The following is a 13,587-nucleotide window of genomic DNA, read 5'->3' on the forward strand; positions in this document are numbered from 1 at the left end:
ACTGAGTGTTTATTGTGGAGTGTTTAAACTAAACTGAGTGTTTATTGTGTGGTGTTTAAACTAAACTCAGTGTTTATTGTGTGGTGTTTAAACTAAACTCAGTGTTTATTGTGGAGTGTTTAAACTAAACTCAGTGTTTATTGTGGAGTGTTTAAACTAAACTCAGTGTTTATTGTGTGGTGTTTAAACTAAACTCAGTGTTTATTGTGTGATGTTTAAACTAAACTGAGTGTTTATTGTGTGGTGTTTAAACTAAACTCAGAGTTTATTGTGTGGTGTTTAAACTAAACTCAGTGTTTATTGTGGAGTGTTTAAACTAAACTCAGTGTTTATTGTGTGGTGTTTAAACTAAACTCAGTGTTTATTGTGGAGTGTTTAAACTAAACTCAGTGTTTATTGTGGAGTGTTTAAACTAAACTCAGTGTTTACTGTGGAGTGTTTAAACTAAACTCAGTGTTTATTGTGGAGTGTTTAAACTAAACTGAGTGTTTATTGTGTGGTGTTTAAACTAAACTGAGTGTTTATTGTGGAGTGTTTAAACTAAACTCAGTGTTTATTGTGTGGTGTTTAAACTAAACTCAGTGTTTATTGTGGAGTGTTTAAACTAAACTCAGTGTTTATTGTGGAGTGTTTAAACTAAACTCAGTGTTTACTGTGTGGTGTTTAAACTAAACTGAGTGTTTATTGTGGAGTGTTTAAACTAAACTCAGTGTTTACTGTGTGGTGTTTATAGAGAGAATATAAATCTCTTACCGCAGTAGGACGGAGAAAGTGGAGTTTTCCTTGCCATCGCTGTCGGGGTTAAAAACCTCCTCCGGTGTTTTTCTCGGGGTTTTAAAGCTTTTCTCTGTTTTTCTGCGAAGCCGCTGCTTTTTCTCTGCGAGTCTGACCGCCGCTTTAAAGCGTGTGTGTGTGTGTGTGTGTGTGTGTGTGCGCTCCGAGGGCGGAGCAACATGGCGGCGTCACAGCTTCACCTCTCTGTCCCGAGACCTCCCACTTTGACCCACTTCCGGTTTCTCATTTCCGCTAGAGGGCGCGAGAGACCGTAGGAGATAAATGGACGACCTGCGGAGTCTAAAATCACTATAAATTTTATGAATTTTTATTATTTATGATAATAATAATTAATGATTTTAGATGATATATGTTTTTATTTTCTCAACTCGAAATATTTCCATATTGAGCTCGTGATGATTCTCAGCCACGTGAGTTTAAATAAAATGTAAATAATTAACACTGTGAATTAGTCTTTATAATAATAATAACAACAATAATAACAATAATAATAACAACAACAACAACAATAATAATAATAATAATAATAATAACAATAATAACAACAACAACAATAATAATAATAATAATAACAATAATAATAACAATAATAATAATAATAACAATAATAATAATAACAATAATAATAATAATGACATTATTAGTTTCAGTAAAAGCAATACAGATAGTAATAAATATTTATTATCTTTAGTTTTACAGTTTAATATAATTTAGATATTTATTTCAGTTTACTGTTTTAATTTTGTAATAATTTTAGTTTTCTCATATCAATAACAATAAATAATAATAAATCTAACAGAATTCGCTGCTTTTTACAAAAAAAAAATGTTCAGACGCTGCCACCTATCGGCCATTAGCGTTAGCGTTAGCATTAGCATTAGCATTGTCACTTCCTGTGTTTACAGCCGTAGCTCGGATAGCTAGCGGCTAACAAGGGAGCGGTTTCGTTTTTTTACGTAAGTGATTTATTACTTTAAAACTGGTTTTTAAATGCACAGAGAGCTCCAGATATAAACTCTAATCTTATTACACTCACATTATCATTCATCATTAATGTCTTATCGCTAATAATGCTAATGTTCTCATAATTCGCTAAACATTTTGGCGAAGCGTTGGGAGTGTTCCAATTCACTCCGATCTCCCTGCTTAAGTGCACTACAGCGTGTGTGACGTAACGCCCACTACTCACTATTTAGTGCACTACAGCTACAGGAGGAGGAATATTTGGCACTGAGCCCGAGTTTAGCGACAATAACCCGATCATAAACAACAACTTTTAATCTCAATAAACTTTATTATAGATCATTTTAAAATCTAGATTTTCTGTTTATTCGCTAATCTTAAATTATATTAAATAATCTTAAATTAAATGGCTTCAATTCTCAAAGATCTGGTAAATAATACATTATAATTTATTTGATGAAGTTTATTAAATGTTTTTGTAAGAGTTTTGTGTTATTTCAGTCTTTTAAGCTCACAGATCAGTGTTTATTAAGGATTAGATTCTAATCTGTAAATAGTGTAAATGTGAAACTGGGATGAGTGAAGGACAGTGATGAGAGGATGATGGTGATGAGTGAAGGGCGATGATGAGAGGATGATGGTGATGAGTGAAGGGCGGTGATGAGAGGATGATGGTGATGAGTGAAGGGCGGTGATGAGAGGATGACGGTGATGAGTGAAGGACAGTGATGAGAGGATGACGGCGATGAGTGAAGGACAGTGATGAGAGGATGATGGTGATGAGTGAAGGACAGTGATGAGAGGATGATGGTGATGAGTGAAGGGCGGTGATGAGAGGATGATGGTGATGAGTGAAGGGCGGTGATGAGAGGATGATGGTGATGAGTGAAGGGCGGTGATGAGAGGATGACGGTGATGAGTGAAGGGCGGTGATGAGAGGATGATGGTGATGAGTGAAGGACGGTGATGAGAGGATGACGGCGATGAGTGAAGGACAGTGATGAGAGGATGATGGTGATGAGTGAAGGACAGTGATGAGAGGATGATGGTGATGAGTGAAGGACAGTGATGAGAGGATGATGGTGATGAGTGAAGGGCGGTGATGAGAGGATGATGGTGATGAGTGAAGGGCGGTGATGAGAGGATGATGGTGATGAGTGAAGGGCGGTGATGAGAGGATGACGGTGATGAGTGAAGGACAGTGATGAGAGGATGATGGTGATGAGTGAAGGACGGTGATGAGAGAAGGACAGTGATGAGAGGATGACGGTGATGAGTGAAGGACAGTGATGAGAGGATGACGGTGATGAGTGAAGGACAGTGATGAGAGGATGGCGGTGATGAGTGAAGGACAGTGATGAGAGGATGATGGTGATGAGTGAAGGACGGTGATGAGTGAAGGACAGTGATGAGAGGATGACGGTGATGAGTGAAGGACAGTGATGAGAGGATGACGGTGATGAGTGAAGGACGGTGATGAGAGGATGGCGGTGATGAGTGAAGGGCAGTGATGAGAGGATGATGGTGATGAGTGAAGGACAGTGATGAGAGGATGATGGTGATGAGTGAAAGGCGGTGATGAGAGGATGATGGTGATGAGTGAAGGACAGTGATGAGAGGATCATGGTGATGAGTGAAGGACAGTGATGAGAGGATGATGGTGACGAGTGAAAGGCGGTGATGAGAGGATGGCGATGATGAGAGGATGATGGTGATGAGTGAAGGACAGTGATGAGAGGATGATGGTGATGAGTGAAGGACGGTGATGAGAGGATGACGGCGATGAGTGAAGGACAGTGATGAGAGGATGATGGTGATGAGTGAAAGGCGGTGATGAGAGGATGATGGTGATGAGTGAAGGGCGGTGATGAGAGGATGGCGATGATGAGAGGATGATGGTGATGAGAGGATGATGGTGATGAGTGAAGGACGGTGATGAGAGGATGATGGTGATGAGTGAAGGACGGTGATGAGAGGATGATGGTGATGAGTGAAAGGCGGTGATGAGAGGATGGCGATGATGAGAGGATGATGGTGATGAGTGAAGGACAGTGATGAGAGGATGATGGTGATGAGTGAAGGACGGTGATGAGAGGATGGCGATGATGAGAGGATGATGGTGATGAGTGAAGGACAGTGATGAGAGGATGATGGTGATGAGTGAAGGACGGTGATGAGAGGATGATGGTGATGAGTGAAAGGCGGTGATGAGAGGATGGCGATGATGAGAGGATGATGGTGATGAGTGAAGGACAGTGATGAGAGGATGATGGTGATGAGTGAAGGACGGTGATGAGAGGATGGCGATGATGAGAGGATGATGGTGATGAGTGAAGGACGGTGATGAGAGGATGATGGTGATGAGTGAAAGGCGGTGATGAGTGAAGGACAGTGATGAGAGGATGATGGTGATGAGTGAAGGACGGTGATGAGAGGATGATGGTGATGAGTGAAGGACGGTGATGAGAGGATGATGGTGATGAGTGAAGGACGGTGATGAGAGGATGGCGATGATGAGAGGATGACGGTGATGAGTGAAGGACAGTGATGAGAGGATCATGGTGATGAGTGAAGGACAGTGATGAGAGGATGATGGTGATGAGTGAAGGACAGTGATGAGAGGATGATGGTGATGAGTGAAGGACAGTGATGAGAGGATGATGGTGATGAGTGAAAGGCGGTGATGAGAGGATGGCGATGATGAGAGGATGACGGTGATGAGTGAAGGACAGTGATGAGAGGATCATGGTGATGAGTGAAGGACAGTGATGAGAGGATGATGGTGATGAGTGAAAGGCGGTGATGAGAGGATAGTGAAGGACAGTGATGAGTGAAGGACAGTGATGAGAGGATGATGGTGATGAGTGAAGGACGGTGATGAGAGGATGATGGTGATGAGTGAAAGGCGGTGATGAGAGGATGGCGATGATGAGAGGATGATGGTGATGAGTGAAGGACAGTGATGAGAGGATGATGGTGATGAGTGAAGGACAGTGATGAGAGGATGGCGATGATGAGAGGATGACGGTGATGAGTGAAGGACAGTGATGAGAGGATGACGGTGATGAGTGGATGACGGCGATGAGTGAAGGACGGTGATGAGAGGATGATGGTGATGAGTGAAGGACGGTGATGAGAGGATGATGGTGATGAGTGAAAGGCGGTGATGAGAGGATGGCGATGATGAGAGGATGATGGTGATGAGTGAAAGGTGGTGATCAGAGGATGGCGATGATGAGAGGATGATGGTGATGAGTGAAGGACGGTGATGAGAGGATGATGGTGATGAGTGAAGGGCGGTGATGAGAGGATGACGGCGATGAGTGAAGGGCGGTGATGAGAGGATGATGGTGATGAGTGAAGGACAGTGATGAGTGAAGGACGGTGATGAGAGGATGACGGCGATGAGTGAAGGACGGTGATGAGAGGATGATGGTGATGAGTGAAGGGCGGTGATGAGAGGATGATGGTGATGAGTGAAGGACGGTGATGAGAGAAGGATGGTGATGAGAGGATGGCGGTGATGAGTGAAGGGCAGTGATGAGAGGATGATGGTGATGAGAGGATGATGGTGATGAGAGGATGATGGTGATGAGTGAAGGGCGGTGATAAGAGGATGATGGTGATGAGAGGATGATGGTGATGAGTGAAGGACGGTGATGAGAGGATGATGGTGATGAGTGAAGGACGGTGATGAGAGAAGGATGGTGATGAGAGGATGGCGGTGATGAGTGAAGGGCAGTGATGAGAGGATGGCGGTGATGAGAGGATGATGGTGATGAGAGGATGATGGTGATGAGTGAAGGACGGTGATGAGAGGATGATGGTGATGAGTGAAGGGCAGTGATGAGAGGATGATGGTGATGAGAGGATGATGGTGATGAGAGGATGACGGTGATGAGAGGATGATGGTGATGAGAGGATGATGGTGATGAGAGGATGACGGTGATGAGAGGATGATGGTGATGAGTGAAGGACGGTGATGAGTGAAGGACGGTGATGAGAGGATGACGGCGATGAGTGAAGGACAGTGATGAGTGAAGGACGGTGATGAGAGGATGACGGCGATGAGAGGATGACGGCGATGAGTGAAGGACAGTGATGAGTGAAGGACGGTGATGAGAGGATGGCGGTGATGAGAGGATGATGGTGATGAGAGGATGATGGTGATGAGTGAAGGACGGTGATGAGAGGATGATGGTGATGAGTGAAGGGCGGTGATGAGAGGATGATGGTGATGAGAGGATGATGGTGATGAGTGAAGGGCGGTGATGAGAGGATGATGGTGATGAGAGGATGATGGTGATGAGAGGATGACGGTGATGAGTGAAGGGCAGTGATGAGAGGATGATGGTGATGAGAGGATGATGGTGATGAGAGGATGATGGTGATGAGTGAATGATGTGTCTGTGGTCAGGTTTTCTCTCAGCAGGAACTCTACACTAACACGTGACCTTCTTTCACTGTGCAGGTGCTGGAGCTCCAGTTGCTGTTAAAGGCTGTGAGAGATGTTGAGCAGTAAAAGTGACCAGGAGATCAGCTGGATGCTGGATGATTACGGGATTAAACACGGCCCTGTGGTCGGTGAGTCTCGGTATACTCCACTCTGATGTGATGTGTAGGGTTTATTTTTGGTGTGTGTGACGTGAGGATTGTGATTCAGGTTCCACCAGATCTCTGTATGAGAAGAAGCTGAGAGACGTGATGGCTAAGGAGAGGAAGGTGAGAGGAGCATCAGAGCGGGCGGTCTACAGAGAACAGCGTATGTCCTGTGGGGGAATAATAAACTATTAATAATGATAATAATAATAATATATATATATTTTTAATTATTATTATTATTCTGTTTGCAGTCTCTTGATGATGTCAAATATTAAATAATTATTTTGTTGTTTTTCTCTACAGAGGACGTGTACATGCACCAGCGCAGACCAGTGAGTCTTTACTAAACCTGTTATTTCATTGATAAGTGTATAAATGTATATTAAATAGCAGTTATTAAACACTCGTGTATGTGTTACAGCAGTTATTAACCACTTATTGGTGTGTGTTATACAGCAGTGATTATACAGTCTTTTCTCATTTCTCTAGTGGGGACATGACGCTTTCAGCAGCCGGTAACTGGCTTTCATTTATACTTCTGTTTTGTTGTTAAAGTTTTGAAAATGACCGTGTCATTACCGTTACTGCCGTTCACTGTCATTACCGTTACTGCTGTTCACTGTCATTACCGTTACTGCTGTTCACTGTCATTACCGTTACTGCTGTTCACTGTCATTACCGTTACTGCCGTTCACTTTCATTACCGTTACTGCCGTTCACTGTCATTACCGTTACTGCCGTTCACTGTCATTACCGTTACTGCCGTTCACTGTCATTACCGTTACTGCCGTTCAGTGTCATTACCGTTACTGCCGTTCACTGTCATTACCGTTACTGCCGTTCAGTGTCATTACCGTTACTGCCGTTCACTTTCATTACCGTTACTGCCGTTCACTGTCATTACCGTTACTGCCGTTCAGTGTCATTACCGTTACTGCCGTTCAGTGTCATTACCGTTACTGCCGTTCAGTGTCATTACCGTTACTGCCGTTCACTGTCATTACCGTTACTGCCGTTCACTGTCATTACCGTTACTGCCGTTCAGTGTCATTACCGTTGCTGCCGTTCACTGTCATTACCGTTACTGCCGTTCAGTGTCATTACCGTTACTGCCGTTCAGTGTCATTACCGTTACTGCCGTTCACTGTCATTACCGTTACTGCCGTTCAGTGTCATTACCGTTACTGCTGTTCAGTGTCATTACTGTTACTGCCGTTCAGTGTCATTACCGTTACTGCCGTTCAGTGTCATTACCGTTACTGCCGTTCACTTTCATTACCGTTACTGCCGTTCAGTGTCATTACCGTTACTGCCGTTCAGTGTCATTACCGTTACTGCCGTTCACTGTCATTACCGTTACTGCCGTTCAGTGTCATTACCGTTACTGCCGTTCACTGTCATTACCGTTACTGCCGTTCAGTGTCATTACCGTTACTGCCGTTCAGTGTCATTACCGTTACTGCCGTTCACTGTCATTACCGTTACTGCTGTTCAGTGTCATTACCGTTACTGCCGTTCACTGTCATTACCGTTACTGCTGTTCACTGTCATTACCGTTACTGCCGTTCAGTGTCATTACCGTTACTGCCGTTCACTGTCATTACCGTTACTGCTGTTCACTGTCATTACCGTTACTGCCGTTCAGTGTCATTACCGTTACTGCCGTTCAGTGTCATTACCGTTACTGCTGTTCACTGTCATTACCGTTACTGCTGTTCACTGTCATTACCGTTACTGCCGTTCAGTGTCATTACCGTTACTGCCGTTCAGTGTCATTACCGTTACTGCCGTTCACTGTCATTACCGTTACTGCCGTTCACTGTCATTACCGTTACTGCCGTTCACTGTCATTACCGTTACTGCCGTTCAGTGTCATTACCGTTACTGCCGTTCAGTGTCATTACCGTTACTGCCGTTCACTGTCATTACCGTTACTGCCGTTCACTGTCATTACCGTTACTGCCGTTCACTGTCATTACCGTTACTGCCGTTCAGTGTCATTACCGTTACTGCCGTTCAGTGTCATTACCGTTACTGCCGTTCAGTGTCATTACCGTTACTGCTGTTCAGTGTCATTACCGTTACTGCTGTTCAGTGTCATTACCGTTACTGCCGTTCAGTGTCATTACCGTTACTGCCGTTCAGTGTCATTACCGTTACTGCCGTTCAGTGTCATTACCGTTACTGCCGTTCAGTGTCATTACCGTTACTGCCGTTCACTGTCATTACCGTTACTGCCGTTCAGTGTCATTACCGTTACTGCCGTTCAGTGTCATTACCGTTACTGCCGTTCAGTGTCATTACCGTTACTGCCGTTCACTGTCATTACCGTTACTGCCGTTCAGTGTCATTACCGTTACTGCCGTTCACTGTCATTACCGTTACTGCCGTTCAGTGTCATTACCGTTACTGCCGTTCACTGTCATTACCGTTACTGCCGTTCAGTGTCATTACCGTTACTGCCGTTCACTGTCATTACCGTTACTGCTGTTCAGTGTCATTACCGTTACTGATACCTCTACCGAACTCACTGTTCAGGGGAAACGCCATGTTCAGCACTGAGGACAGAGAGGTGGACATTGTCGATGAGTGAGTACCTCTGTGTGTGTCTCTCTCTCTCTCTCTCTCTCTCTCTCTCTCTAAAGTCATAATCGATGGTTTTGGGATAGATCATATAAATATTTCCCGGTGTTTATCTGTTCCAGGCCCATGGTGTCTCAGTACTACACTGTGTCACAGGGGAAATACACAGCAGTGAGACAGGAGAGGACGCAGGAGAGGATGCAGGAGAGAACGCAGGGTCCCGGTTCGGGCCGATTCGTCCCTCTGTGGCTGCAGATTGTGTTCTTCCTCATTGTAGCTGGTGTCCTGGTGTTCATCTTCATCAATATGGAGCCAGTTCAGAGCGAGCCTTTCAAACACCTCACATAGCACACGCTTCACACGCTTCACGCGCTTCACACACTTCACACGCTTCACGCGCTTCACGCGCTTGACGCGCTTCACACACTTCACGCGCTTTACGCACTTCACGCACTTCACGCGCTTGACGCGCTTTACGCACTTCACACGCTTGACGCGCTTCACACGCTTGACGCGCTTCACGCGGTTTACACGCTTGACGCGCTTCACGCGGTTTACACGCTTGACGCGCTTTACACGCTTCACGCGGTTTACACGCTTCACGCGCTTTACACGCTTCACGCGGTTTACACGCTTCACGTGCTTTACACGATTCACGTGCTTTACACACTTCACGCGCTTTACGCACTTCACGCGCTTCACACACTTCACGTCCTTTACACGCATCACGCGCTTTACACACTGTACACACTTTACATGCTTAACATGTGTCACACACCACGCTTTACACTCTTCACACACTTTAAACACTGTACACTCTTCACATGCTTTACACGCATAATGCACTCACACATGGTACACTTGTACACCCTTTACACACGTGGCTGTGCTGTCGTTCTGTTTACTCTGAACAACACGAGGCAGTCATTAATTCTTCATGTGGAACCTCGTCATAAACACAGCGACACGTGTGTGTTATAAACCATGATAAGGAGCTCTGTAAAGATCCTATCAGCTCATGTCTAATCACATCGAGATGTCTCTCTGAGACACCGCAATGTATTTTTATATCCGGGTCTGTAGTTTTATGTGTGTATTTTTATATATGTGTGTTTTAGCTGAAGTTCCGTGTGCAGGTTTAAGGGGAAGTGCATGTCACAGGAAACACCTGCCTGAATTCTGTGAAAAAGAAAATCCCACTGAATAACATCAGCATTTTTTCCTCAGTGACACAGTGGAACTGAAGCGTGTGTGTTGGTCTGTAGGTGACCGGCTCGGTCAGTTACGTAGGTCAGTTCAGATAAACTGGAATAAATCATGGAGAAACGTGAAACTTGAACATTCAGTGTGTATGCAAAGTGCCTTATTACTTCTGCTTTCACTTCCATCAGACATCTGCATTAACGCTCACATATCATCATCATATTATCATTATCATGTCTAATAAATAAATCTGAGGACATTCAGCCAGGTTTATTATTATGTTTCGAACACTTTCTTAAGCTTCAAAGTGACTCTCACTGAATCCATGAACATCCTGGAAACCATATTCTTTATATTTCATGATGAAGGTTTAAAGAGATTTATGATAGTGTGCTGAATTAGTGAATATTTCAGTTATTTACAGTTTTATTCACACCACTGTTTTATCATCATACAGTTTTAACCAACATCCTTTTAACAGCTTCAACAGAGCTTCCATCATCAGCCACATCATCACCATCAATACAGCCTGTGAACCTTCCCACTCAGGCTTCTGGGGCTTCTTCTGCCCAGCCCTGGGCTTCTGTATCCAAATCTTTGCTTTATGCAAAGCAGAACGTCTCTGCCCAACCAGGGGCTTCTTCTCAGTGGTTTGGTCTGTAGGTTGGGGGCTCGTCCGGGATAATAAAAACCTATTTCCCATGATTATTAATAATATTTGTGTGTGTTGGTGTCATCGAAGTTGCTATTGGCCTAGAGTAGTATTGGTTGTAGTGTTGCGCTATACCGGTTAGTGGTAGTGGCGGTAGTGCGGTGGATTGTGTTACGTGTGTGGACTTGAAGAGGGGAAAAAAAAAAGGCTTTGTTTGATTTAGAGACATTTATTAAAAATCCCGGACGAGCCCCCAAATAAATGTTACAACCCCAATTAGTCTAGGGGTATGTGGGGAATAACACTTATTTGATTATTAAAAATATGAGTGGTGTGTGGGTAATCAAGGAGCAGTAACCAGTAGTGCAAAACAATCCAAGTGATTTATTTATCAATATACAAGTAGTGAAGTGTGTAGTGCCGCGTGAGAGTGGTAATATTTACAAACTATTTACAGTAACACCGAACAGGACACCAAAGAGGGAAAAGGGACGCGAGCGGCACCAAAGCAAAGAAATGAACAAAACAAAACAAGTCTACCTATTTTAGCCCTCTAAGCTAACTACAACAAAAGATAGAAAATAAATCTTCAGCGTCCAGGACGCTCTAACTACCTACACTAACTAGCCAAACCAAAAGTACAGAGGGTGGTGCTCGCTCCTAACCTAGTGTGTCCAATACAAAAACGGACCTCCTGCGTGCTGCACCATGTATGTCACGTGACGTACTTACCTGTCCCCTTTTCCCCAACACTAACAGAGTCACAACCACGGTAACAAACAACAAATTAACCATACAAACACGTGACTAGCACAAAGCGGGGAAACATGGAACAACTGACATACAAGGACAAACACAGTAAGGCAGCGTAACTAAACACAGAACAAACAGAGGTACAACAGGGTTTTAGTTTTACACGGCCAGGACAACAACGACTTATCAACGAATGGCTGTGGGTTTTAAATAGGCGGGGTCAGAGGTTGATTGGATGTCACGGTCGATGACATCAGCGGGGTTAATTGAGACAGACAGGAACGTTATCCAATGAGGCAACCGCTGCAGAGAGAGAGAGCAAGAGAGGGAGGGCGAGAGAAAAGGGGGAGAGAACAAAACACAAAAAACACGCGGACATACCCCAGAACGTAACAGGTTTATATGTCCGATCTGTGGCCTAGCCCTGTCAAACCGTGGGCTTATTCAAGCCGACGCAGTCTGTATTTTCTGCCCAGCCTGAGTCTCCTGGGATTCATCCAACATGAAGCTTCTTCTCACACAATCTGTGGCTTCTACAGGCAGAACTGGGCTTCTTCTGTCCAAGCCTTAGGCTTCTTCACCCAAAGCTTCTTTCAGCAAAACTGTTTTTTTTTTTTTGTTCAACTTTGGGCTTCTCCAGCCAAACACTGTCTTCTTTTCTGTCTGATCTGGCTCCAGCTAAGCCCAACATGAGGCGTCATCCTTCACTGCCCATGCTGAGGCTTTGGCCAGCAGGGGGCTTGGTCTGTGAGCTGCAGTTCAATTTTTTTTTCTTACATTATTTAAAGCCTCACAGAGCAGGTCCAGAAGAGCAGATGAAGGATGTGAATTTAATGACCAGCAGAATCCCTGAACATCGCAGGATGATCTGAGATTCTGAAACCCGGAGGCTGAACAGAACCAGCGGTACCGCAGTGTACTCTTAGCTAACCTGCTCCATTTCATTCACTTCTAACCTTTAACTCGTTTGCTAAAATAGACTTCAGCCCCTGACTGCACAAGTAACACATCTGGCCTCAAATAATTACCAACAACATGAACTAAAGGATAACAGATAAATATTTCATTCTAAAACTAACAGAGTGGATCATGTGACCCAGTGCGCATGTGCGGCTGTGACACTCATTAACACTGAGGTGGTTTTACTGATTACATTAACTAACTAAACTAAACACTGAGAATAAGTTTCCTTGTTATATCATTTACTTTAAATATTAAACCGGCTAAAACAGCTGAGGGTTAATTAGCTATTTATTTAGTCGGCTAAATCACACCTCTACCTGTACTGGAGCTGAGGTAAATTAGATCAGATACATAAACGAAATTCATGTGAATTTTCTGCCAATTGTTAAAATTATCTACAAACTGATGATTCGTTGTCGGTTTTAGTGGCTTCACTGCACAGAGAGACGCACTATAAACTAACTAGCTTGATTTATTGACGTGTTATCATTTTCCTTTCCCTCCACCTATATTCCGGAAATCCCGCCTTCTCATCTGCGATTGGCTAATGAGTTTCGGCTTCTGTGTTCTGATTGGCTAATAGCATGCCTGGTGCAGATTGAGCGGATAAGAAAGTCACGTGGTTACAAAGAGAAAGTAGGTTTTGACTTCACTCACCAAAAATGGAGCTCTTTCATATTCGATATTATAATTTTATATAATTATATATTTTTAATATCATTTTTTTAACTGTGATGTCACTGCGCCTGTCAGCCGGCAGGTGGCGCTGTGGGGTTCGTGTTGATCTCAGGCTGTATAATAAAACTGCATTTCTAGAATCAGGACACAGTGCAGCTCTCACTGAGGTCCACATCACTGATTACTGATTTCTGAAATAAAAGAATATTTTCTTTAAACTATGTCCCACTGGAGCTGTTGACTAATTGCTTTTTGTAGAATATAAATAAATCTTTTCTGTACAGTATAAATCTATAAAATATCCGCTGTAATGTGTTTAAACAGCAGTGACATTAATGACAAACTCACCTGAGCTGAAGAGATGAAGTGTTTTCTCTTTCCTTTTTTATTAATAT

The 13,587-nt window shown here is 43.7% G+C and overlaps 1 protein-coding gene across 4 annotated transcripts in view; it reads right to left on the reverse strand.

Moving 5' to 3' along the window:
- slc44a5b (solute carrier family 44 member 5b) overlaps nucleotides 1–968 on the reverse strand; it is a 33,763-nt gene extending 32,795 nt beyond the window's left edge. For 2 of the 4 annotated variants that reach the window (XR_008302175.1, XM_053236349.1), the window contains exon 1: nucleotides 754–968. Coding sequence is in view for 3 of the 4 variants with exons in the window: in XM_053236349.1 (XP_053092324.1) it covers nucleotides 754–955 (202 nt within the window). In the remaining variant the exon portion in view is untranslated. The remainder of the gene's footprint in view (nucleotides 1–753) is intronic. The other 2 variants (XM_053236347.1, XM_053236348.1) reach the window with 2 other exon arrangements.
- Nucleotides 969–13,587: the final 12,619 nt, after the last annotated feature.

The sequence above is a fragment of the Pangasianodon hypophthalmus genome, chromosome 8 (genome assembly GCF_027358585.1).
Source record: "Pangasianodon hypophthalmus isolate fPanHyp1 chromosome 8, fPanHyp1.pri, whole genome shotgun sequence".
In the NCBI taxonomy this organism is placed as follows: domain Eukaryota; kingdom Metazoa; phylum Chordata; class Actinopteri; order Siluriformes; family Pangasiidae; genus Pangasianodon; species Pangasianodon hypophthalmus.